The following is a 22,500-nucleotide window of genomic DNA, read 5'->3' on the forward strand; positions in this document are numbered from 1 at the left end:
TAGAATTTCTGTGATGGTTTCTATTGTTTATTTTTTCCAACAGGGAATAATAATAATAATAATAATAATAATAATAATAAAAATCTCAGACACCACTCACTTCATATCCTGGTCTTCTTTGCTGCCTCGTCTGGTGAATTTTTTACAAAGAGCTCTGCACACACACACACACACACACACACACACAGACAGAGAGAGAGAGAGAGAGAGAGAGAGAGAGAGAGAGAGAGAGAGAGAGAGAGAGAGAGAGAGAGAGAGAGAGAGAGAGAGAGAGAGAGAGAGAGAGAGAGAGACTTATTTTTATACATATGGTGACACTGGCATAGCGATTGATGCTAAGTCTTTTCTTAGTGATTAAGCAACACATACAAGGAAAATGTTCATGTTCCTGATGGATCTATCTTTTCACATGCTAGCTAGTCAAACTATTAAGCTCCTTTTCAGTAACATTGGGCATCCATATTGTCCTGTTGCCTAGCAACAGTGCTCTCAATAGTTAGGAATAAGGCGTGTTTTTGAAGAGCGAGTTGTGTTTAGTTTCCAGTATCGAAATGATAAATTGTGATCACAAATCTGCCTTAATGGTACGTGTAGGCATAGGGCGCAATCGCACACACTCTCACGCACACATTCAATTTGGAAATGCCGAAGCAGCCTACAGCGCATGTCTGTGGACTGGGGGAGGAAACCGGAGTACCCGGAGGAAACCCCCCGCAGCACGAGGAGAGATAATCCAGAGATAAAAGTGCGGTTTTATCCATTCGAGGTTTACATTAGTGAGTCTACTCATGTGTAGATTTACACACGTAGGAAAAGAAAGACAGTAATTTCCCGTTTCCGTAGCGACCCCTGCACCCGTCCACACGTACCTTCTTGGCGTCTGCATTTTAGTTATCCAGCTAGCGACATCTACACTGCCTACATTTCAAAGAAAATGATAACGCGATATACGAGATCACTTGCTTGAGCTGCTTGGCGTAGTTCTGCTCGATCTCCGCTCTCTCTTTGACGAACTTCACATAACGATCGATGAGGTCCAGACCTGACTGAGTGTGTTTCTCAATCACATCATGCTGGTCCTGCAAAACACACACACACACACACACACACACACACACACACATTTTCTTACTATCCTTGTGAAGTCCTTCCATTGTTGGAAAAACCTCCATATAGTAAAATTACCTACTGACATTTAGTCCTCATCAAGATGTAAAAACATGTCCACACACACACACACCCACACACACACACACACCCACACACGCACACACACACACACACACGCACACACACACACACACACACACACACACACACACACACACACACGCACACACACACACAATCTTGTCTGACCAGTCTGTTGTTTGTTTTCATTCCCCCTGACAGACTTTCACTGAAAAGTACACACACACACACACACACACACACACACATCACAGCGCTGTTCAGTTCTAGACTGTGATTGGTCAGAAGGTGGTGATTAGTTTTCTATACCAGCAGCTTGCACAGTAGCGCAGGTTTATATTAATGCATCGTTCTAATACGTTATCGTTTCTATAGTAACGGCTCATTCACAGGGACTCGTACAGTTTCCTGTAAGGAGATGTTTATGTAACATGTATGGAAGGAGTCTCCAGTGTCAGCGCTGCGTAACAGTCAGAGGTACCACTGTAACTCTACGTTCTCCCACATCTTCAGGACAGATGAGTTTATTAGTAACATTAGTTCCAGCAACACACACACACACACACACACACACACACACACTGTATTTATCTCTTCTATAACACAAGGAATTCCAAAGAGTTAGTCAGACATCCATCTGTAGCTGGACGAACCGAGTGAGTCGTCTATAACTTCATGTGCGGAGGATTGAGTGTCTTTGTCCTACTTCTGAAGAGAAGCTATTCGAGAGGATCTGTGGTGAAAAGGGGGTGGAGCTTAACGAGTAAAAGGGATTTCTACACAGGACTGAAAAAGAGTTTTACAGTCACTGAATAATTCAGGAAGAGTAATTTTAGATGATCCAGAGCAGGATGGGTTCCTCTTTTTTAAAGTCTCAATTCCTGTAATTTTCTTAGAGAGGGTTTTGTGTTTTTGTCGCCTTTCGCTTGCTAATCAGGGTTTCTGAGTCAGATCTACGCAGAGCTGCTTTGTGAAAATGAAAGTATTTCAAATAAAAAGAATCTCTGACATTACAAGGAAAGATGGTGAGAATACGTTCTTACCTGCCATTCTGTTCTATCCCATTTCTCTCGGTACTTACCTCGTTTTTAATACAGCACAGTTACCCACTGTGTACCTGCATGATCCTTTAATAAAACTTTACGAGGCTTGTTTACAAACCAGCTCTTCATCTCACACTAGCACCATTTAAAAAGAGATCAATGACAGTACTGTAATGGGTGGAGGAAGAGACCTACCCAGAGTGCCGTGCCCCAGTCCATAGCTTTGAGTTCTCGCCCAGGAATCTTCCTTATCCAAAAAGGTCTAATCTAATCTGAGACAGTCCAATTCCAAAGGTCGACTTTATGCTGCCTGTCCTCTCTGCACCTCCCACCTCTCCAACGACAAGTGTCTTAAAGGATCCTCAACTTTTAACACAGTCTCCACACCAACCCAACCACACACACACACACACACACATCAGAGTCTATAGTTCCTGATCCTGGACAAACCGGCTCGGCTGCCTGTCTGCATTTTCCCCCACTCAGACACACCCCAATTTCACACTTCTAACATGCATAAATAAATAAATTAAATAAATACATACATCACAATCTTGCTGACCAAAACCCCACAATATTAACTATTCATTTAAATGACCCACTAATAGACATGTGACTGTGTAATTATTTAGATATGCAGTTTACATAACTGGAAACTGAAAGCATTACACTCAGGAAGCAAATATCTTTTCATTTGGAGAACACTGCCTGTGCTTCACATACATTTCTGATTATACTATTAGTTTAAATGGCACTGATGGGGGAAAAAACAACAAAAAACCTCACTCACCTTACCTCATTTGATTAAACCTCATCCTGTTGATGGTGCACTCTGACACCTGCTGGTGAAAGTAGGCATTGCATCTCAGAGCCAGAAGGAAAGTTTAGAAGTTTTTAAAGATAAACTCGATGCTTCTGCTTCCAACACACCTAGTCTTTCTTATTACTAACGTGCATGCTTCAAACACCCCGAAAATACACTTCAAACAGCGAGGAAGCTACTGAAGAAAAACTATTTCAGGCATTTGATCTTGCTGTGACCTCATCAGTTCATCTGCTGGTCAAGATGATAGTTCCGTATAAATCCTACAAACCTTCAACCTCACGCTCCTTAAACATCATACTAAAGGGAATCTCGGATGGACAAATTTCACAGGTCAGGCATGACAATAAGACCACTGACAGGTGATGCGAATAGCATTGTCTTGAGTAGAGATGCAATTTGGTCAGCGATTATCGTGACCAAAACGATCGCGGTTATCAGTATTATCACGGTATTGTTCAAATGTGCTGAAAATGTACAGATTAGGCAGCAGGTGAACAGTCAGTTCTGGAAGTTGACATGTTGGAAGAAGGAAAATTGGGCAAACGTAAGGATCTGTGCTGGTCTAAGTAAGTGTTAGTGTTATGGGTGAGATGACACCAGACACCAAAAACATCTTCAGGATGCCATAGATGTCTCCAGGACTTTATATTTAAATAAAAATATGAACATTATTGAATATTGTAGATATTTAATTAAGTATTGTCTCAATTTCTAGATAATTTCAACTCCCAAAATTCCTGATATGCAGGGAATGGATGATGCTTGAACGTCCCTGCTCCTGGACTGGATGTTGTTGTGGGGTTTTGGTCTGCGTGTGCGTTCACTAGTCCTGTCATTAAAACATAAAAGGAAACGCGTAGGGAATTGATGACGCGATTGTGACACAGCTGAGGTCTGCTCCTCTCTGTTCCACCTTCCTGCTTTCTGTCTGAGAAGGTCAAAGTGGGTATTTATGTGTTTCGATTCAATTCAGTATGCTTGTATAATATATTAAAAGTTTAGTTTTTTTAATTATAAAAGGAAATGTATCATTTCCAGTGTTTGCGAAAGGAAGAAAACATTCACATGAACAGGGAGGCACCACGGCCGACATGGGTTAGGACACACACAGAAGTGGACGATGGATTAATGCAAAAATAAACATTTCTCTTTGCCAAGTCTGAAATGTCTGAAGCTCTTCTCATCTATAGTTTTTTTTATATCATGTTTTGTCTGTTTTTCCTGTTTTCATTTTGACCCGAAAGCAAACAGCAGATATACTTCATACTTCATCCATGAATCTCGTCCAATCAGAAAAAAGCTTTTCACAAACTGCAGCGATTAAGAGATTTAAAAAAAATAAAAAAAATTATAATAAAAAATTTCAAACCAGATCCCATCCAAATGGAGAAAAGCTTTACCCTGACTCCATCCAATCAGAAATAAACTGAAATGATATCTGAGTAGAGAAAAAAAATTCCAGAGGAAAGCTTTCCACAGCTTTCATCCAATCAGAGTAAATTGTCTTGGGCATGACTTCCTGCTTCCTGTCACTTCGGTTGGAAAGGTCAGAGTTCGGAGGTCTGAGCAGGCTCCAGTTTGTTGGAGAGGATGGTGAGGATCTTGTCGAATTTTTCATAACGTTCCTTTCTGCCTGCCTCGGCCCCTGCGTGACCCCAGAACAGACGCAGAGCAAACTCAGTGTGGAAGACCTCCAGCAGCTCCGGGATTGGCTCCCAACCTGCTACAGGGGGAGATGGACAGGTCAGACAGCCAATCACATCGCTCCGATTTGAATACTATGTTCAGCATTTAGTACTAGGATTGCAGGGTGTTTAGAGTGTTGTTAGTAGTTGTATGGTGATTAGTGATGCAGCATTAAGACCTCAGCGTGTCCATGGTGTGTGTGTTTACCTGATAGCAGTGTGTGTGCGTGTTGTTGGTAGTCGTTAGCGTGATTAGCAGTGTGGCGTGAGGACTGTAGGATGGTGTAGAGGAGCTGGCAGCCTCTCTCGCTGTTCTCCACTCCATCCTCTCCCTCCATCAGCTTTAACAACGGCACCATGTGGGGAAGGGACAGGGGACCAGACACCACCGACTCTACACACACACACACACACACACACACACACACTTACATTAAAGCTTCATTTCAACTTTAATTATGTTATAATGTGGCCAAGCGACTCCAGGATGGAACACAATGGAATAAAGCGGTTTTTAAGCGAACACATCATTTGCACTGGGAATATGTTTAAATTCATGATGACACACACTTACTTACACAAGATTATGGTCTGATTTTGAGGGGAACTGCTGTTAACTTTAGCTAGCTAGATTACTGGTAACGTTAGCTAAAATTGGAACAGGTGACCTTGAGAAAACAAAGAGGCAGAGGTGAACCCTACGTCAATGTTTTCCCAATTTTATTTGGCAAATCCCTAGAGTTAAGCACAGAGCAATAGCAATAAAGGTGTTATAGTTTCTTTTCTGTAGTACTCATGTGGGATCAGGTGGTAGTTGTATATCAGTGGGTATATAAATAAATAAACTTGATCGATCGATCAATCAATCGCAAACTTGCATTTCTATTGACTTGATTAGTGTAAAATAGTGGTTGGAAACAGTACACAATATAAAAGTTATCCTAGTATTACTCTTGCTAGCTTGCTAGCCAACTCAGCTTGTTATTTAATATCAGCTAGCTTAACGATAACGATAACGATAACGATAGCTAAGGCACATACCATCACCCTCATTGAGTGCCCTCATGAAGGGCTTCAGGGTTTTCTCATACAACACAGCACTCTCTGTGTGGGTCTTCCTCAACTCTCGCCATGTCTTCTCCAACCGGATCATCTACACACACACACACACACTACAGATTACACACATATATTCATACTCACACACAGGATGCTCCAATGCTAACCTAAGACACACTATGAAGCTGTAAATGGGGTGTGTCTAAAAACAACAGTGTTTGAGGAGATAGTTTGCATTACAAGAGTTATTACAAGTATATAGTGCTGTTGTTTGGATGCATGAATCAAATTGTTAGTGTTCCAAGCATTGGTTAAATTGGATGTATAGTCATAGTGCATTTCAGATACATAATACATGCATAAATTCCCTCGAATGAACATCTAATGACCAGATTGTGATTAGCAGGTGTGTTAGATAACGAACGTCTCTTCCAGAAGAATGTTATTGACTATATAGAAGTATTTATGTGTTTACTTCCATCAAACGCCCATTTTTCAAACCAAATGGCCACCCGAAACTTTTCCCTCCAAATCTGTGTATGTGGTGAAGTGCTGTTCTTGCTAGGTTTGCCCTCTAGTGGCAGATTCTACATGGTACAGGCTTGTAACCACCAAGACAAAGAGTGTCCAGAGTTCTACACTTCAAGTTTCTAGTATTTCATTTTGGTGTTGTAGTGAAAGTACACACACACACACACACACACACACACACACATCGTACTTGATCTGAGACTCAAGGATGTTAGCTTAGCAGTTGGTTTAGTTTACCTGTATAGAGCAGAGGTGTTTTTTTCACTTTTACGTTTTTTGCTTTTTTTCATAGAGGACCAGATTAGACCTCATCAAAATACCCAAGGGCCAGTCACTGTTGGACAAACTAACATAAGCATAAATTAAATTGTCATTTTTAATACTTGGTTGGAATACTTGGTTTGGGCCAAGTAAATAACTGCTGCGGGGCCACATTTGGCTCTGGGTCCGGACTTTGGACACCTCTGCTGTAGGGTAATGAATCTTTTGAAGCTGGTGTGGGAAACCCGGTCTGTTATGTCTGAAATGTACATGTAGCAAAGCATTTAACTATTTCTAGTGAACAAACATCCTTATGATGATATGAATACAGGACTATGTTGACAATGTGGGGACATTCAGCTAGGTTGAGGATAGCAAAGATAAAGATTAGCAAAACAAAAGCGTGTGTGTCTGTGTGAGTGTAGATGGTCAGGAAAACCCTGCTGAACTCGATTCCCACCCTAGTTCTGGATTTGTAGATCTTCATGGTGTAACATGTATGACCTTTGACCTTTGCACTCTGACCTGCGGCAGCTCAAGGGCCTTCATGACGGCGCTGAAGGCGTAGAGGTCGTGGGTAGTACAGCGCAGAGCCTGAGCCAGCTGGATGACTTTATGGAGCACCAGCGCTCTCTGATTGACCGAGCCCGTGCAGCCCAGCACGTCCAAAGCCACGCCCAGTGCTAAGAGGTGATGTCTCTCCAGCAGGTCCTGTCTGAGCTGGCTCCCATGTGGCAGTGTGATGAGCTCCAGTCCTGAGTTCACTCCCATCATCCTCTTTTGCTCCTCCGTCACACCCGTCACACGTGCCACCTGAGGAGCAATGATTCAGATGAACCCCCAGTTAGTCTGGAATATTCTCTGCCAGTCTGTGCTGTTTTCTACAGATGGCATTTTGGACTTGAATTTAATAAAGAAGTCAATAAAAAAAACTACATAATACTTTTTTTCAGTAGATCAGAGTTAATGCAAGAATGTAAGAATGTGTAAACAACATGGCCGCCAGACACCAGAGTGTTTATGAGAAGATACCACTGATACTCCTGAGCCATGACGCAATATTTCTCAACTTCATGTGGAGATGACGCTTGGCTGGCTTTCACAAATCCTTCAGCTGGGCTTTATGAATTGTGGAGCAATTGTGGAGCAATTCAAGCTTGTAAGCTTGCAAAGGTGGTTTCGCCTTAGTGCAACCCTCTCAGACATCGTCTCCGCATCAAGTATGCCGAGCCTATAGTTATTAGTTTGGCATGCAGTTGCCTAGCAAAAGTGTTCTCACAACTTTAACCTCTTGAACTCTGGCTCGTCGAAAGCATGGATTAACAAGTGACATTTGCTTCCTTGTAACAATTATATCATAGTATTTTCTGGAAGGACTTTTTGGACAATTTGGTACATATTCTTGATCAAATTTGAAGCTGCTTAGACATACATGCACTTCAAGAGAATATCATAGCTAACCACTTTAAACCCATTAGCTTTGGTTTGCTTTGGTGCCTTTGTAGGGACTTTTTGTGAGTTCATTGAAGCAATCATAATGTCACAACGGTAAAAGTTGAGAAGTTGGAACTCGGAGGTGAGAGGGTTGGTTTCTTGGGGTCATTTCTGTTGTCCACAGCCTCGCATTAAAAATAAACAGGGGTGAAGGTTTGTTGTGATGGAAATGTAACAGTGATGCATGTCTACTTGGTTGTAGACTCAGAAGATTGGTTCGTAGTGTGTGTGTGTGTGTGTGTGTTTGTGTGTGAGGTGTCACCTGGCAGTCTACATTGAGCAGGTGCAGAGCAGTGGTGTTAGCGTCGGTGCGAGAGAGCAGCTCCTTGAGAGAGTGTAGTACACTCTGCTCCAGCGGCCGGTTGTTGTCGGGCAGCAGCAGCGAGCGAAATGCATCCAGGCGAAAGGACGAGGTCATCTCTGTCTCAGGACGGAGGAATCGCCAGTTGTCTCCGTTTCTCACTACCTTCGTTACTCTGTCTCGCTCCTCCTTCTCCACCTCTACCTCTTTCTCTTCTTCAGCCCTCTGTGCCTCAAGAAAAACAAAGCTGGTCTCGGTGATACGCGCCCGGCTGCTCCATTTCTCCTGAGCACGGAGACGAGCTGTTGGACCTTTGGGCAGCATTGACTGAGGGATCTGGGATCAAAAATCAAAGGTCATGCAGAAATATTGATATGTCTTGTAAGAGAATTAAGAGAATTAAAAGAATGAATAAATCACAAACACACACACTCACACACACACACACACACACACCTGAGGCACCAGTTCATCATAGAGGGAGGCAGGGTTGATCTTGATCTGTGGTATAGTTGGCGATTTTTCTGGAAACAGGGTGGAAACTCTGATCGGTTTGGGCGGAGCCCGAGAATGCAGCTGTCCATCAGAACCACGGAGCGTGCAGCCTCCTGTTGCTAATTGGCTGGAATTGTGTGAGTGGGTGGAGCCAGGACTGAGCAAAGGATCGCTGCCTGTACGGAACACCGGGGAGAGAGGATCCTGTGCTGGAGTGCTCTGGGGTTCAGCTGAAATAAGAGGAGAAACAAAATGTGCGTGTGTGTGTGTGTTTGTGTGTGTGTGTGTGTGTGTGTATATGCATGTGTGTGTGTGTAGTTATGTGTGTATACCTGGGCGAAGGTTGCTATCTGATTGTGCTGACTGTAGTAATGGTTTTCCTACTGTCTCTAGATTAGCAGGTTGACTGCCACTCCTACACACACACACACATGCACACACACACACACACACACACACATACACATACACACATACACACACACACACACACACAGGCAATATACATTATTACACACTAAGCAAACTAAGCATTATTACACTATTTCAAACATACCAACAAGTTAGGTTACTAACACTAACTAACTTGAGCTAGTTGTGTGAATGAAATAAAACAGGCTGATGTTAAAAATATTCCGCGTTGCTTACTTGGTTTCTATAACAACACAGAATACTTTGATCTTGACCATTCATGCTTACCGTAACATAACACACAGATTTCGCACCCTTTCGACCACCTTTAAAAACATACCTAAGCAGGTTGTAGCTGTTGGCCTGTTGCATGTCCATATGTGTGGAGCTCAAGCTCCGCCTCTTGCCCTTCTCTTCTGACCAATGAGGTGCTGCTGCAGAGCTCGTGCTTGGTGACCTCACTGCCTGGCGCTCATTGATGACCCTCAGAGGAAGGGTGCGCGTGACTGGTTGAGTGATGACGGCTCCGGAAGCCTGTGATATTGGCCGACGCCCACCTACGTGGAAGCGCACCAGGGCAGCAATATTGTCGAACTGATCACTCTCAAACTGAAACAGCTCCCTTGAATAACCCTACACACACACACACACACACACACACACACACACACATGTAGAATCACATACAATTCTGATATCTGTTCTGCAGTCATCTACATAGACCAGAGTTTCCCAACCCTGTCCCCTGGTCCATATTGTTGTTTTTCCTTTTTTCCAACACACCTGATCAATACCTTTGTGCATTAGAGGTCTTCCCCGTCAACCAAGAGGAAGTGGCGTGAACAAGTCAACCAGGGTCAATCAGGCAGGCAAGCGTAAATACTCTTCCAATGTGGATGCAACACTGTGTTTTCTTGTTGGTGTTTGTTGTTTGGAGCTTCACTTCCTCTTCACCTCAGTGTTTCCTAACTACACTCCTGTCTGACTACTGGATTACACAATGTACCACCTCACCTGCTCTAATCCAAGGAACATAGAACAGACTCCATGACTAACAAATGAGTCAAAACAGAAACATTAAATGAAATGTGTGTCTGTTCCTGTTTGGGTCAGAGATACTGTATATGAGTGTAGATCTTTCTACATGGGCATACATGTCTCAGCCTGTTTCAACACACCTGATGAAATTCACAATGGTCCTCATGACTGATGGGTGAGCATGAACGAGTTTTGGAGCAGACTGTGACCATACCTGTGGGAGTTGGTTTGCACCTAGTTGTGCCAGAGTTGAAGCATAGGATTGTAGGTGCACTCTTTTTGAGTCAAATAATTGTTTGGGCCACAGATATGTGGATATACCTGTTTATAATAAATATATGAGATGGCATTGTTTAGGTCAAAGGTTTGTGGGTGTACTTGTTTGGGTAGGAGAACTGTAGGAGTACCTGTTTGGGTAGGAGAGATGTAGGTGTACCTGTTTGGGTAGGAGAACTATAGGTGTACCTGTTTGGGTAGGAGAACTGTAGGTGTACTTGTTTGGGTAGGAGAACTGTAGGTGTACTTGTTTGGGTAGGAGAACTGTAGGTATACCTGTTTGGGTAGGAGAGATTTAGGTGTACATGTTTGGGTAGGAGAACTGTAGGTGTACTTGTTTGGGTAGGAGAACTGTAGGTATACCTGTTTGGGTAGGAGAGATGTAGGTGTACCTTTTTGGGTAGGAGAAATGTAGGTGTACCTGTTTGGGTAGGAGAACTGTAGGTGTACTTGTTTGGGTAGGAGAACTGTAGGTGTACTTGTTTGGGTAGGAGAACTGTAGGTATACCTGTTTGGGTAGGAGAGATTTAGGTGTACATGTTTGGGTAGGAGAACTGTAGGTGTACTTGTTTGGGTAGGAGAACTGTAGGTATACCTGTTTGGGTAGGAGAGATGTAGGTGTACCTTTTTGGGTAGGAGAAATGTAGGTGTACCTGTTTGGGTAGGAGAACTGTAGGTGTACTTGTTTGGGTAGGAGAGATGTAGGTGTACCTGTTTGGGTAGGAGAACTGTAGGTGTACTTGTTTGGGTAGGAGAGATGTAGGTGTACCTGTTTGGGTATGAGAACTGTAGGTGTACCTGTTTGGGTAGGAGAAATGTAGATGTACCTGTTTGGGTAGGAGAACTTTAGGTGTAGCTGTTTGGGTAGGAGAACTGTAGGAGTACCTGTTTGGGTAGGAGAACTGTAGGTGTACCTGTTTGGGTAGGAGAACTGTAGGTGTACCTGTTTGGATAGAACTGTAGGTGTACCTGTTTTGGCCGGAGGACAACGCGGATGATTTTGAAGTGCATGCACTGCTTTTTCCACATGCAGCTCAGGACATAGTCACCACCACATGTGCTGGAGTCTCGCACCAAGAAATCCCCGTCATTTTTCAACAGCTCCTCTGCTGCCTACACACACAAACACACACAAACACACACACACACACACACACCTCAGTGAGCCAACCTTGTCACACATTCACTCCACCCTCCACCGATATAAACACGCAAGTTAATAAAGATAGTGATTAAAACCAACAGCTCACACACACACACACACACACACACACACACACATCTTGCCCTAGCCTTGCTATAGCACACACATTTCTTATAACAATGTCAATACACACACCCACACACACCTCTCTCTGTAGCTGCCCGTGATACCAGGCATGACTCCTGATATCATCAGTGCTGAGTTTAAGCTCCTCTTCCAGTTCTTTCTTCAGAGAGTCCATGTCCTTACGGTTCGAAAACACCTAAATAACATTTTTAAATTATTCAAAGAACAAAGTTGATGCCATTATAGCCCCCAAAAAAACAACACTAGAGCTTTTCAATAATGTTAAAATCAGCACAGAAATAGCTAATAATAAACTAGGATCTTAACGTTAACATCATTGGGTTCATGTGTAAGTCACTGCAAGGAAATTGTATCATTTCAGATTTATTGTTGATGAAAAATGAGAAGAGCAAGGAGAACCTCTACACCAATCAGCCATAACATTAAAACCACCAGCATAATATTGTGTAGGTCCACCTTGTGCCATCAAAACAGCTCTGACCCGTCGAGGCATGGACTCCACAGGACCTCTGAAGGTGTACTGTGGTATCTGACACCAAGACGTTAGCAGCAGATCATTTAAGTCCTGTAAGTTACGAAGTGGGACCTTCATGGATCGGACTTGTATGTCCAGAACATCCCACAGATGCAAAATAGGATTGAGATCTGGGGAATTAGAAGGCTGAGTCAATACCCTGACTTGTTCCTCAAACCGTTCTTGAACATTGTTAGAGAGCATTGTCCTGCTGAAAGAGACCATTGCCATTAGGGAACACCGATACCATGAAGTGGTGTACTTGGTCTGCAACAATGTTTAGGTAGGTGGTACGTGTGAGGTAACATTTACATGAATGTCTGGACCCAAGTTTTCCCAGCAGAACATTCCTCAGAGCATCACACTGCCTCTGCAATTTCTGCTACAGTAGCTCGTCTGTGGGATCGGACCAGATGGGCTAGCCTTCACTCCCTATGCACATCACTGAGTCCTGGGAGTTCATGACCCTGTCACCGGTTCACCCCACAACACCTGCTATTTTGGAGACGCTCTGATCCAGACGTCTAGACATCACAATTCAGGCCTTGTCAAAGTCACTCAGATCCTTACACTTGCCCATTTTTCCTGCTTCCAACACGTCAACTTCGAGAACTGACTGTTCACCTGCTGTCTAATAAATAAACCCCACCTCTTTCCAATGTAACAAGATAATCACTGTTAGTCACGTCACCTGTCAGAGTTTTTGATGTTATGGCTGATCAGTGTATGTCAGTGCTTAGCAGTCAAGATTGTTTAATATTGCTTTGGATTCCAAACGGTTGTATGACACATGCAGGTGATGAATTCAGCCTTAAATGCTGAAGCTGAGAGACAACATTACTAATAACCTGTTGAATGATTTTATGCCTTTACTATCCTCCACTTTAAATGGACATATATCTCCAATACTACTTTAGAATGAATTTACACCAGTTTTAATCATTCACACTGGACATTTCTATAACAGTTTTAATGAGAAGTGTGATATAGGACATTGCTCACCTGAGCGATGAAGATTCCGACACTCTTCCTCTTGCTGTAAAGCACATGAGAATAAGAGCTGTTGTTAAAAGTATACGCCCTGATGCAGCTGTTTGACAGATGTGAATAAAGTAAACGCAGTGATACGCTACTGCCAAGACTACCTTTGTTTTAACAGGAAGTGCACTGGACATTGGAAATTCATTTAATGAGGAATGCTGAAGATCTGTGACTCACACACACACACACACACACACACACACACACACACACACACACACTCAGGAACCATGCAGGAGTGGGGTTAGGAGTACTTCCTTCCCTCTCTGAACATCCGAAAAGGAAACACAGCGTTCATCCCAAATGGCTCCTTATATCATTTCCTATTTAGTGCACTTATACAGGGACTATAAGCATCTCAGGTGGAGACTCTGCATACTGATCTCTGATCAGGGTTGTATCTCGCTACTTGTGTTACTTGACCTTAGTGCAGCTTTTGATACTATAGATCATACTATTCTCCTTGATAGACTAGAAAATGTTGTTGGCATTAAAGGAACGGTCCTCTCCTGGCTCAGGTCTTATCAGACCGATCGTTATCAGTTCGTAGATGTAAATGGAGACTTCTCCACACATACTGAGGTTAAATTTGGTGTTCCACAAGGTTCTGTTTTAGGCCCACTGCTTTTTACTTTATATATGCTACCTCTAGGTCAAATTATTCGTAAACATGAAATTATCTTCCACTGTTATGCTGATGATACACAGCTGCATGTTTCAGTGAAGCCAGAGGACAGACAGCAGCTTAGTAAAGTTGAGGAATGTGTACAGGACATTAGACGCTGGATGTTTATTAACTTCCTCTTAATTAATTCTGATAAGACAGAAGAACTTGTACTAGGACCGCGTGTAGCTAGAAGTAATCTTTCTGATCTCACAGTAACTCTGGATGGTCTTTCTGTTTCATCATGTGCAGCAGTAAAAGACCTTGGAGTGATTATTGACTCCAGTCTATCATTTGATGCTCATGTAGATAATATTACTAGGATAGTCTTCTTTCATCTCAGGAATATTTCTAAGATAAGAAATATATTGTCACTACATGATGCAGAAATATTAGTTCATGCTTTTGTCACCTCTAGACTAGATTACTGTAATGCCTTACTGTCTGGATGTTCCAGTAGGAGCATAAACAAACTCCAGTTAGTCCAGAATGCAGCTGCTAGAGTCCTAACTAGAACCAGAAGATACGACCACATCACCCCGATCTTATCCACACTGCATTGGCTCCCAGTGAAATCATGCATTGATTATAAAATACTACTACTGACCTATCATAAAAGACCAAAAGTTCGCTCAGGTACTGTGGTGCGAGACCATTCAGTGCTTTCACTGAATAGTCTTGCGCCACAGTACCTAGCAAACTTTTGGTCTTTTATGATCCATCACGCCTACTTTCATCAAAAGGTGCAGGATATTTGTTGGTACCTGGAATAGTGAAGGCTACAGCAGGGGGAAGAGCTTTCTCTTACAAAGCCCCACAGTTATGGAACAGTCTTCCTATTACTGTTCGGGACTCAGACACAGTCTCAATGTTTACGTCCAGGCTGAAAACATTGTTTACTCAAGATTTTTGTGAATAGTTTTTTTCTGAGGTAAAGGAGCAGATCTAGAGGCTCACAGGTACAGAGTGTTGTGGTGAACTGGGATGTTTGGATTCTGTCGCCCCCACCTTCACACCTTCACCCAGATGCGTTGATGGTGGAGTGTCTGGTTGCCTTATGTCCCAGTGATCCCTTATATCTGTGTTCCCTTCTGGCTCTCCCTTTTAATTATGCTGTCATAGCTAGTCTTGCCGAAGTCAAGTGTGTGTGTTTATTCAGCACTGTATCTGTTAGTGTGTGTGTGTGTGTTTATTTAATGTATCTGTAGTGTGTATTAATTCAGCACTGTAAGTATTGTTATGAATCTTAATTCAACACTGTAATTCCGTGTGTGTTTGTGTTAATTCTGTACTGTAGGTGTTAATATTGTGTATTCACTCAGACTCGTCCTGCGGCACTTCTCCAGGACACTCCAGCTGTTACCTCAGGTGTTAATTCTACACTATAAGAGCACTAACATTACCACTGTAATAAAGAACACAGCTGGGCGCTGTCAGTGTTAATCCTGCTGTGTTCTAGTGTGTTGCAGCCCTGCTTCAGGCCAATCATTAACAGTGTTTCTGCAGGATCCCACACAATCAACACACATACACACACACACACACACACACACACACACACATACACACACACAAATAAGTCATTACACCAACAGTGACAAGACTGAACTCACCTGAACACCGTCTCACACACACAGCCGTGTTAGGGTTCACACATAATCCACACAACGAGTCTTGATAGAACTTCAGGAAAGTAACAAACAGGAGTGTCCATATCCTCTCAGAGTGTAACCTCGTCTCTCTCTCTCTCTCTCTCTCTCTCTTTCTCTCTCCCTCTCTCTCTCTGTCTATCTCACATTCCCCGGATTCCTGTCTTCCCCCTACCTGTCTGAGCTCGGAGACTCAGAGCTCCCTCTGCCTGAGCCAGCATGTCCGTGCCTTGGACTTGTGGCAGCTTGATTATGTGCCTACAGGCTGCTTCACTCCACCACACTGCCCAATATTATTACTCCCCCCACCTCCCCTCCCTTACTCAGGGTTGCCATATTTGATTCACTGGATGCCAGCACAAGTATTGTTAAAACTTCACCAAGACACTAGCTAGTCTACACACACACACACACACACACACACACACACACATACACACACACACACACACACACACACACACACTGGAACCTGCAGGAGGGGTTCGAAGTATTTCCTGCCCCTTACATCTGAAAAGGAAACACATGATCAATCTCAAGCGGCTCACTTATGTAGAGAGTACGGAACTTAACCCCATATTCCCTCTTATTGCACAACATAGTTCACCACATAGGGTGTAGGAGTCTACCTTATGTAGTGCACTTAAATAAGGGGTATAATATTAAATATATTCTTTGATTAATGCCGATAAAATAAAGCGACTGGTTTTCATGAAATGTTCTGGATGGAGCTCCGAGTCCCCGAGCGAGGGATGACGACGTGTTTCTGATCGAGACTCCAAAGCTCTTCCCGAGGTGACTCTGGATAAGGGCGTCAGCTAAACTCCATAAACTCCAGAGAATATTCTGGATATAAATGTGCCATAATCCCATGCTGATTATATGAATTGAAGTGGTTCAATTCGAGGATTACGTTAGTTCTTCTTCTTATGCGTGAATTTACATTTAATTTACATTGAATTTGATTTCTTACTAACGATTTACGCATAAATCTGTTCTCATCCATCATGGGGAACCAGAACATTTCCCTTTTAGAGAAGGATACAAGTGGAACTCTATGAGGGAGTTTTCACACGTGGTCCGAATACTCAGGGAAGATTGTTCGGTGGTCAAACTGTGATAAACATCACTTTCTGGATGCGTGGCATGTCATTATGCAAGAAACCCTGCAAATGAGATGCTGATTTCGTATAAGAAGAATGTTAGCCATGCATCCTGGAACAAGATGTGCATTTTTCCTGATCTTCTCAGTGCAAACAAGCCCTTCTGAAAAAAAAAACCCCAATAGAAACCATTACAGAAATGCGAATGGTTTCCACTACAAATACCACTGAAACCATTAACAACTGTAGTGTGTTTTGTTCCATATTCTATTCTGATTCAGTGGTCTGTATTGGTTTCCACTAGACATAAACATGCCACCAATAGAACCCAACACATCATACAAGTAGAGACCCACAAGGACCATTATAGTTTCCATTAAAACCAATACAATTCCCATTACAAACATTAAAACCATTAGAATTTCTGTAATAGTTTCTAATTTTTTTCAGCAAGGAGTGAACTAACAAACGACCCTGAGTCCACAAGTGTGCAAAAACAACTCCTAAACGATTTCAATCATTTATAATCATTTGCATTTGTGCACAAGTACAACTTGTGTATATGGCGCTATGCAAAATTATACGAGAGTTACACACACACACACAGACACACACACACACACACACACACACACACACACACACAGACACTCAAAGATACTGCCCATGACTTTACATTCATATTTCTTGTGATGTTGGCTGGAGTGAGGAGCAGTATCTCCTGTGAGCCCATAGTGCACTATATGGAGGGTAGGAGGCCGTTGTGTTATTTAGGGCACTTATAAAGGGAGTATACACGCAGACTAACGCACTGGGCCTGAAAGACCCAATCAACTTACACTAAAAAGGCTTTAAGAGTAATTATTATCTCACACATAATGGAAAATCCGAAACATCTTCTCACAGAACTCTAGATAGTGTACACATGTAGTGCACATAAACTTAAACATGGACAGATACAGAGAATGAATAAACAGCCCGAGGCAGTGCTTTTATATTGTATGCGTGTAAAAACTCACAATCTGGCAACCTTTATTGCACAACTGTAACCCGGTTTATCAGTACTGTAGTGTAGTGTAGGGGTTATGAGGAAGTGTGTGTCAGTGTTCCAGAGAAACAGCCAATAAGGTGAGAGATTACAGCAGTGTAGTTCACAATGAGTGACATTAAAATCCAGCAGCCACGCCCATCCCTGAGAGGATCTCTCTCTCTCTCTCTCTCTCTCCCTCTCTCTCTCTCTCTCTCTCTGTGTGTGTGTGTGTGTGTGTGTGTGTGTGTGTGCGTGTTCAACATTCCCTTGACAGAGAGATAAATAGGAGCCACCAGGGGGCGCTATTATACCCGAAAACAATACTAATTTACATGTATTTACATCTAATTTATTTCTTTATTATCGGAAATTGTTTAAACATTGCCTTATTTCCATTTTAATCGTTTTAGTTTTAAGTATTTATTTATCTTATATCACTGTTAAATTTGTACAGATCAAAAATAAATGTAAATAAGTTTAATTCATTTCAATTCATTTATTACATCACCTTGCTCTCTGTTCTGTTCTGATTGGTCAGATTCTGCTCTGTTCTGATTGATCAGTGTCTGTCCTATAGGACTCTCAACTTGGACTTGTTAAGTGGTGTAGATAGAATAGAGATGGTACCTGTGTTTGGGTTTAATGCAGATGGTGTGAGACCGCTCATCGAGTGGGTGGAGACTGGAGCAGGAGCTAGAGAGGGTGCGGCTGTCACGGCGACTGAAGCGTGGAACGATGCTCTGGCGAAACAGGTCAGATGAACTGAAAGAGAACTTCCTGCTAACTTTCTTTCCGCTGGCCTGGAAATGCTCAGTGTGTGTCAGTGATGAGGGCAGAAATTGGTTATTGGGTGGGCCTGTTTAAAACAGGGTGGGAAAGGATTTAAAAAGGAAAGTCAGATTCCACACACACACACACACACACACACACACACACACACACACACACACACACACATTGCCACATCTAAAGCAGATGTCAGGGTCTTCACCAGTCTATAGACTTCACATGAATACAGCAAAAAGGCTGTAACAGGCCCTGTAATGTTGTAAAAATGAAGATGTAACGTTTCCTATAATCTGTACAGGCTTGTGATGTTACATTGCGAGGGAACATCTAAACAAAAAAAATCTCTTTCCAAAGAACATGAAAAATCACACAACTAAGATATCTTTTAAACTAAACCTATTAGGGGAACTGTTCTAACAGTAAGAAAGGAAATCAGGCCTACTGTAATTCCTGTGATGAAATATATCATGTACAGACACCGCTAAGAGTTTTTATTACAGATAAAAAAAGACATTGCTTTAGCATTGCTCCTGCGTTCCTCAACCAAATGCAGGTCTGATCTTCAGCTCTCGGACGAGTCCGATCTTCACACTGACTGTGAGTTCCAGTGTTAATAAAAAACCTCTATACGTTCCATGCTATTATGTCCTCTGATTACACTGTATGAGTGTCATGTCTGTTTCAAAGAGCGGAAACTCTTATTGAACTTATTCACCACTCACTGGTGTGTGTGTGTGTGTGTGTGTGTGTGTGTGTGTGTGTGTGTACCTGGCTGTAAGTTCTGTTGTTGTTTTTGGAGATTAGTTAAGATGGTCACTCTGTGATCAGTATCTTCAACACCCATCAACATCAGGTCACCATCAGTAACCATCGCAAGACCCTGTACACACACACACACACACACACACACACACACACACACACACACACACACACAGAAACAAAAGGATTTATAGAAACAACAGTACATAGAACAACCAACATACAGGCAGATAAACCCACTCTTTCTTTTAATGGTTATAATGGGAATTGTATTGGTTTTAATGGAAACACTTACTGGTAATTTGTTGCCTTCTATTGGTGGCATGTTATGTTTAGTGGATACCATTAAGGACCAATAATGGTAATGGTAATATTTTTAATGATTAGTTGATGGTTTGTAATGGTATTTGTAGTGGAAACCATTAGAACTTCTGAGATGGTTTCTATTGTTTTTTCAACGGGCAGAGACAGACAGACAGACAGACAGATAATCAAACAGATAAAGGGACAGACAGACAGACAGATAGATAATCAAACAGATAAAGGGACAGACAGACAGACAGATAGATAATGAAACAGATAAAGAGACAGACAGATAGACAGATAATGAAAAGATAATGAGACAGACAGACAGATAATGAAACAGATTAAAAAGACAGACAGACAGATAATGAAACAGATAAAGAGACAGACAGACAGACGGATAATCGAACAGATAAAGGGAGGCATGTGATATAGTGTATAGGGGTAGAATATATTGTGTGTTGTGTGATTTGAGACAAAAGCCTCTGTTATTTAAACATATATATTATGGTAACTTTGAGATGTGTGAAAGGGGACATGCCTACCTCCAGCCCATAATACTCTCTCTCCAGGGCCTGTGTGTACTGCGGAAGGCCGATCTGTCTGAGCCACCACGCGATGGAGCGGTTACTCATCCCTGCACATCGGTGTTCAATTAATAATGCATAGTTATATTATTAATAAGAATGCATAATAAGTTAGTAACAAACAGTTAGCCTCATGTAAGTCACACTACACTATTTAGTGGATTTTAATGTTGCTAACAAAGAACAACTGTCTAAGAGCTAACTGTTCATCTTGAACAATGCTAATAAAGAAACAAAGTTAGCATCCTAAAAGTGTCCGCATGCTAAATGCATTAAAGGTTATATTGCTAACAATGATGTTAAACTAAATGTGTTGTTATGTTCATTGCTCAATGACAGCTTATGCCAAAAGGTGGAATTGAGTGAGTTATGCTAGCTTATGTTGCTAAAAATGGAGCCACTTATTTAACTGACATTTTGAATGTAACAGTATGCTAATCTGCTTAAATAGCATTTTAAAAAGTGATATTAATGTTGTTAATAATAAATGAAAACAAATATCACAAATACACGAAAGCAGTGGTCGAGTCATTAATGCAAGGAAATTTAGCATGTTGCTAAAAACGACAAAATATAAATAGCCGCTAGTTTGCTCTGTGAAAACGACATGCAAGCTGATAGTTTTAAAAAAATATGTCTATTAAAGGAGAAATTATATTTTAAAAAAGTAATATAAATAAAACATGTAAAAAAAAAATCTTAATCAATGATAATGGCAAATAAAAACAGATGCTAAAATATACAAATAGGTGTGTGCTAATAAACGGTTATACTATATATTGTGATATTCAACACACACAATACTATTATTGTGGACTCAAAGTATCGTCACTATCCCTACATAGAGAGCATTTTTAAGGTGCCTTCTAAGGTCCTTTGGTTTTTAAGTTCACATTTATCAGCGACACATCGGACAAACCTGTCTGTCTGAAACGATCTCGTAATAACATCATAAACATCACTGAAACCTACACACAAATGCAATAGACACTCAGTGTTCGGTAGCAGCAGTTACCTGTGTGTATGTGTGTGTGTGCGTGTATGAAGATCTCACGATGTCGTATTCGGTTTATTTCCTCACGAAATCCTCTTATTTCTTATTTCTTCTTTCTTTTCTCCTTAATTTCTCACTTCTGATCTCTCTCTGACTTTCTCCTACTGAATTTTGAAATACCTGTTGTGGGAAGGTGAAGACCTGCATGCCTGAGTCATCAGCCAATCAGAGTGTGGGAAAAGCTGCCCTGAACCCCCCTATGTCAGCCAATCATGCGCAGGAATCTGATGGCGTTCTGTGAGGGGGGAACCAACAAGTTCAGACAGACTCCAAAGTTTCACAGAAAAATTTCTCGGATTCTAGTGTGTGTGTGTGTGTGTGTGTGTGTGTGTGTGTGTGTGTGTGTGTGTTGCAAACTAGGTCTGTTATTAAATCTTGATAGTCTGGTTTATTGTGTTAGACAGACAGACAGATAGACAGATAAACAGGTAGACAGATATGCACATGGACAAACAAATAGACTAATAAACTCATAGACAGACAGACAGTTAGACAGGTGAACAGTTAGACAGGTGAACAGTTAGACAGGTGAACAGTTCGTCAGGTGAACAGTTCGACAAGTGAACAGTTTGACAGGTGAACAGTTCGTCAGGTGAACAGTTAGACAGGTGAACAGTTAGACAGGTGAACAGTTCGTCAGGTGAACAGTTAGACAGGTGAACAGTTCGTCAGGTGAACAGTTAGACAGGTGAACAGTTCGTCAGGTGAACAGTTAGACAGGTGAACAGTTAGACAGGTGAACAGTTCGTCAGGTGAACAGTTAGACAGGTGAACAGTTAGACAGGTGAGCAGTTCGTCAGGTGAACAGTTAGACAGGTGAACAGTTCGTCAGGTGAACAGTTAGACAGGTGAACAGTTAGACAGGTGAACAGTTCGTCAGGTGAACAGTTCGACAAGTGAACAGTTCGTCAGGTGAACAGTTAGACAGGTGAACAGTTAGACAGGTGAACAGTTCGTCAGGTGAACAGTTAGACAGGTGAACAGTTAGACAGGTGAACAGTTCGTCAGGTGAACAGTTCGACAAGTGAACAGTTCGTCAGGTGAACAGTTAGACAGGTGAACAGTTAGACAGGTGAACAGTTCGTCAGGTGAACAGTTCGAC

At 42.0% G+C, this 22,500-nt stretch overlaps 2 protein-coding genes across 6 annotated transcripts in view; both read right to left on the reverse strand.

Moving 5' to 3' along the window:
* trip10b (thyroid hormone receptor interactor 10b) overlaps positions 1 to 2,808 on the reverse strand; it is an 8,892-nt gene extending 6,084 nt beyond the window's left edge. For both annotated transcript variants that reach the window (XM_053616322.1, XM_053616321.1), the window contains exons 1-3: positions 2,430 to 2,808; positions 964 to 1,079; positions 101 to 154 (exon numbers count right to left, since the gene is read on the reverse strand). In XM_053616322.1, the coding sequence (XP_053472297.1) occupies positions 101 to 154; positions 964 to 1,079; positions 2,430 to 2,453 (194 nt within the window). In that variant the 5' untranslated portion in view covers positions 2,454 to 2,808. The remainder of the gene's footprint in view (positions 1 to 100; positions 155 to 963; positions 1,080 to 2,429) is intronic.
* Positions 2,809 to 3,383: 575 nt separating this feature from the next.
* sh2d3a (SH2 domain containing 3A) lies at positions 3,384 to 21,646 on the reverse strand. Of its 4 annotated transcripts, none has more exons than XM_053616287.1 (15): positions 21,360 to 21,498; positions 20,303 to 20,394; positions 19,461 to 19,572; positions 18,531 to 18,759; positions 13,419 to 13,452; positions 11,961 to 12,077; positions 11,581 to 11,724; positions 9,638 to 9,930; positions 9,219 to 9,301; positions 8,848 to 9,116; positions 8,353 to 8,727; positions 7,122 to 7,409; positions 5,787 to 5,898; positions 4,954 to 5,139; positions 3,384 to 4,780 (listed from the first exon to the last, which is right to left on the reverse strand). In XM_053616287.1, the coding sequence occupies exons 2-15, from the start codon at positions 20,390 to 20,392 to the stop codon at positions 4,608 to 4,610; spliced, it is 2,505 nt and encodes an 834-aa protein (XP_053472262.1). In that variant the 5' UTR covers positions 20,393 to 20,394; positions 21,360 to 21,498; the 3' UTR covers positions 3,384 to 4,607. The 4 variants fall into 4 exon arrangements, with proteins under 4 accessions (XP_053472262.1, XP_053472261.1, XP_053472260.1 ...); XM_053616286.1 differs by lacking the exon at positions 21,360 to 21,498 and adding an exon at positions 21,519 to 21,646 and having other exon boundaries at positions 3,386 to 4,783; XM_053616285.1 differs by having other exon boundaries at positions 3,386 to 4,783.
* Positions 21,647 to 22,500: the final 854 nt, after the last annotated feature.

The sequence above is a fragment of the Ictalurus furcatus genome, chromosome 26 (genome assembly GCF_023375685.1).
Source record: "Ictalurus furcatus strain D&B chromosome 26, Billie_1.0, whole genome shotgun sequence".
NCBI lineage: Eukaryota > Metazoa > Chordata > Actinopteri > Siluriformes > Ictaluridae > Ictalurus > Ictalurus furcatus.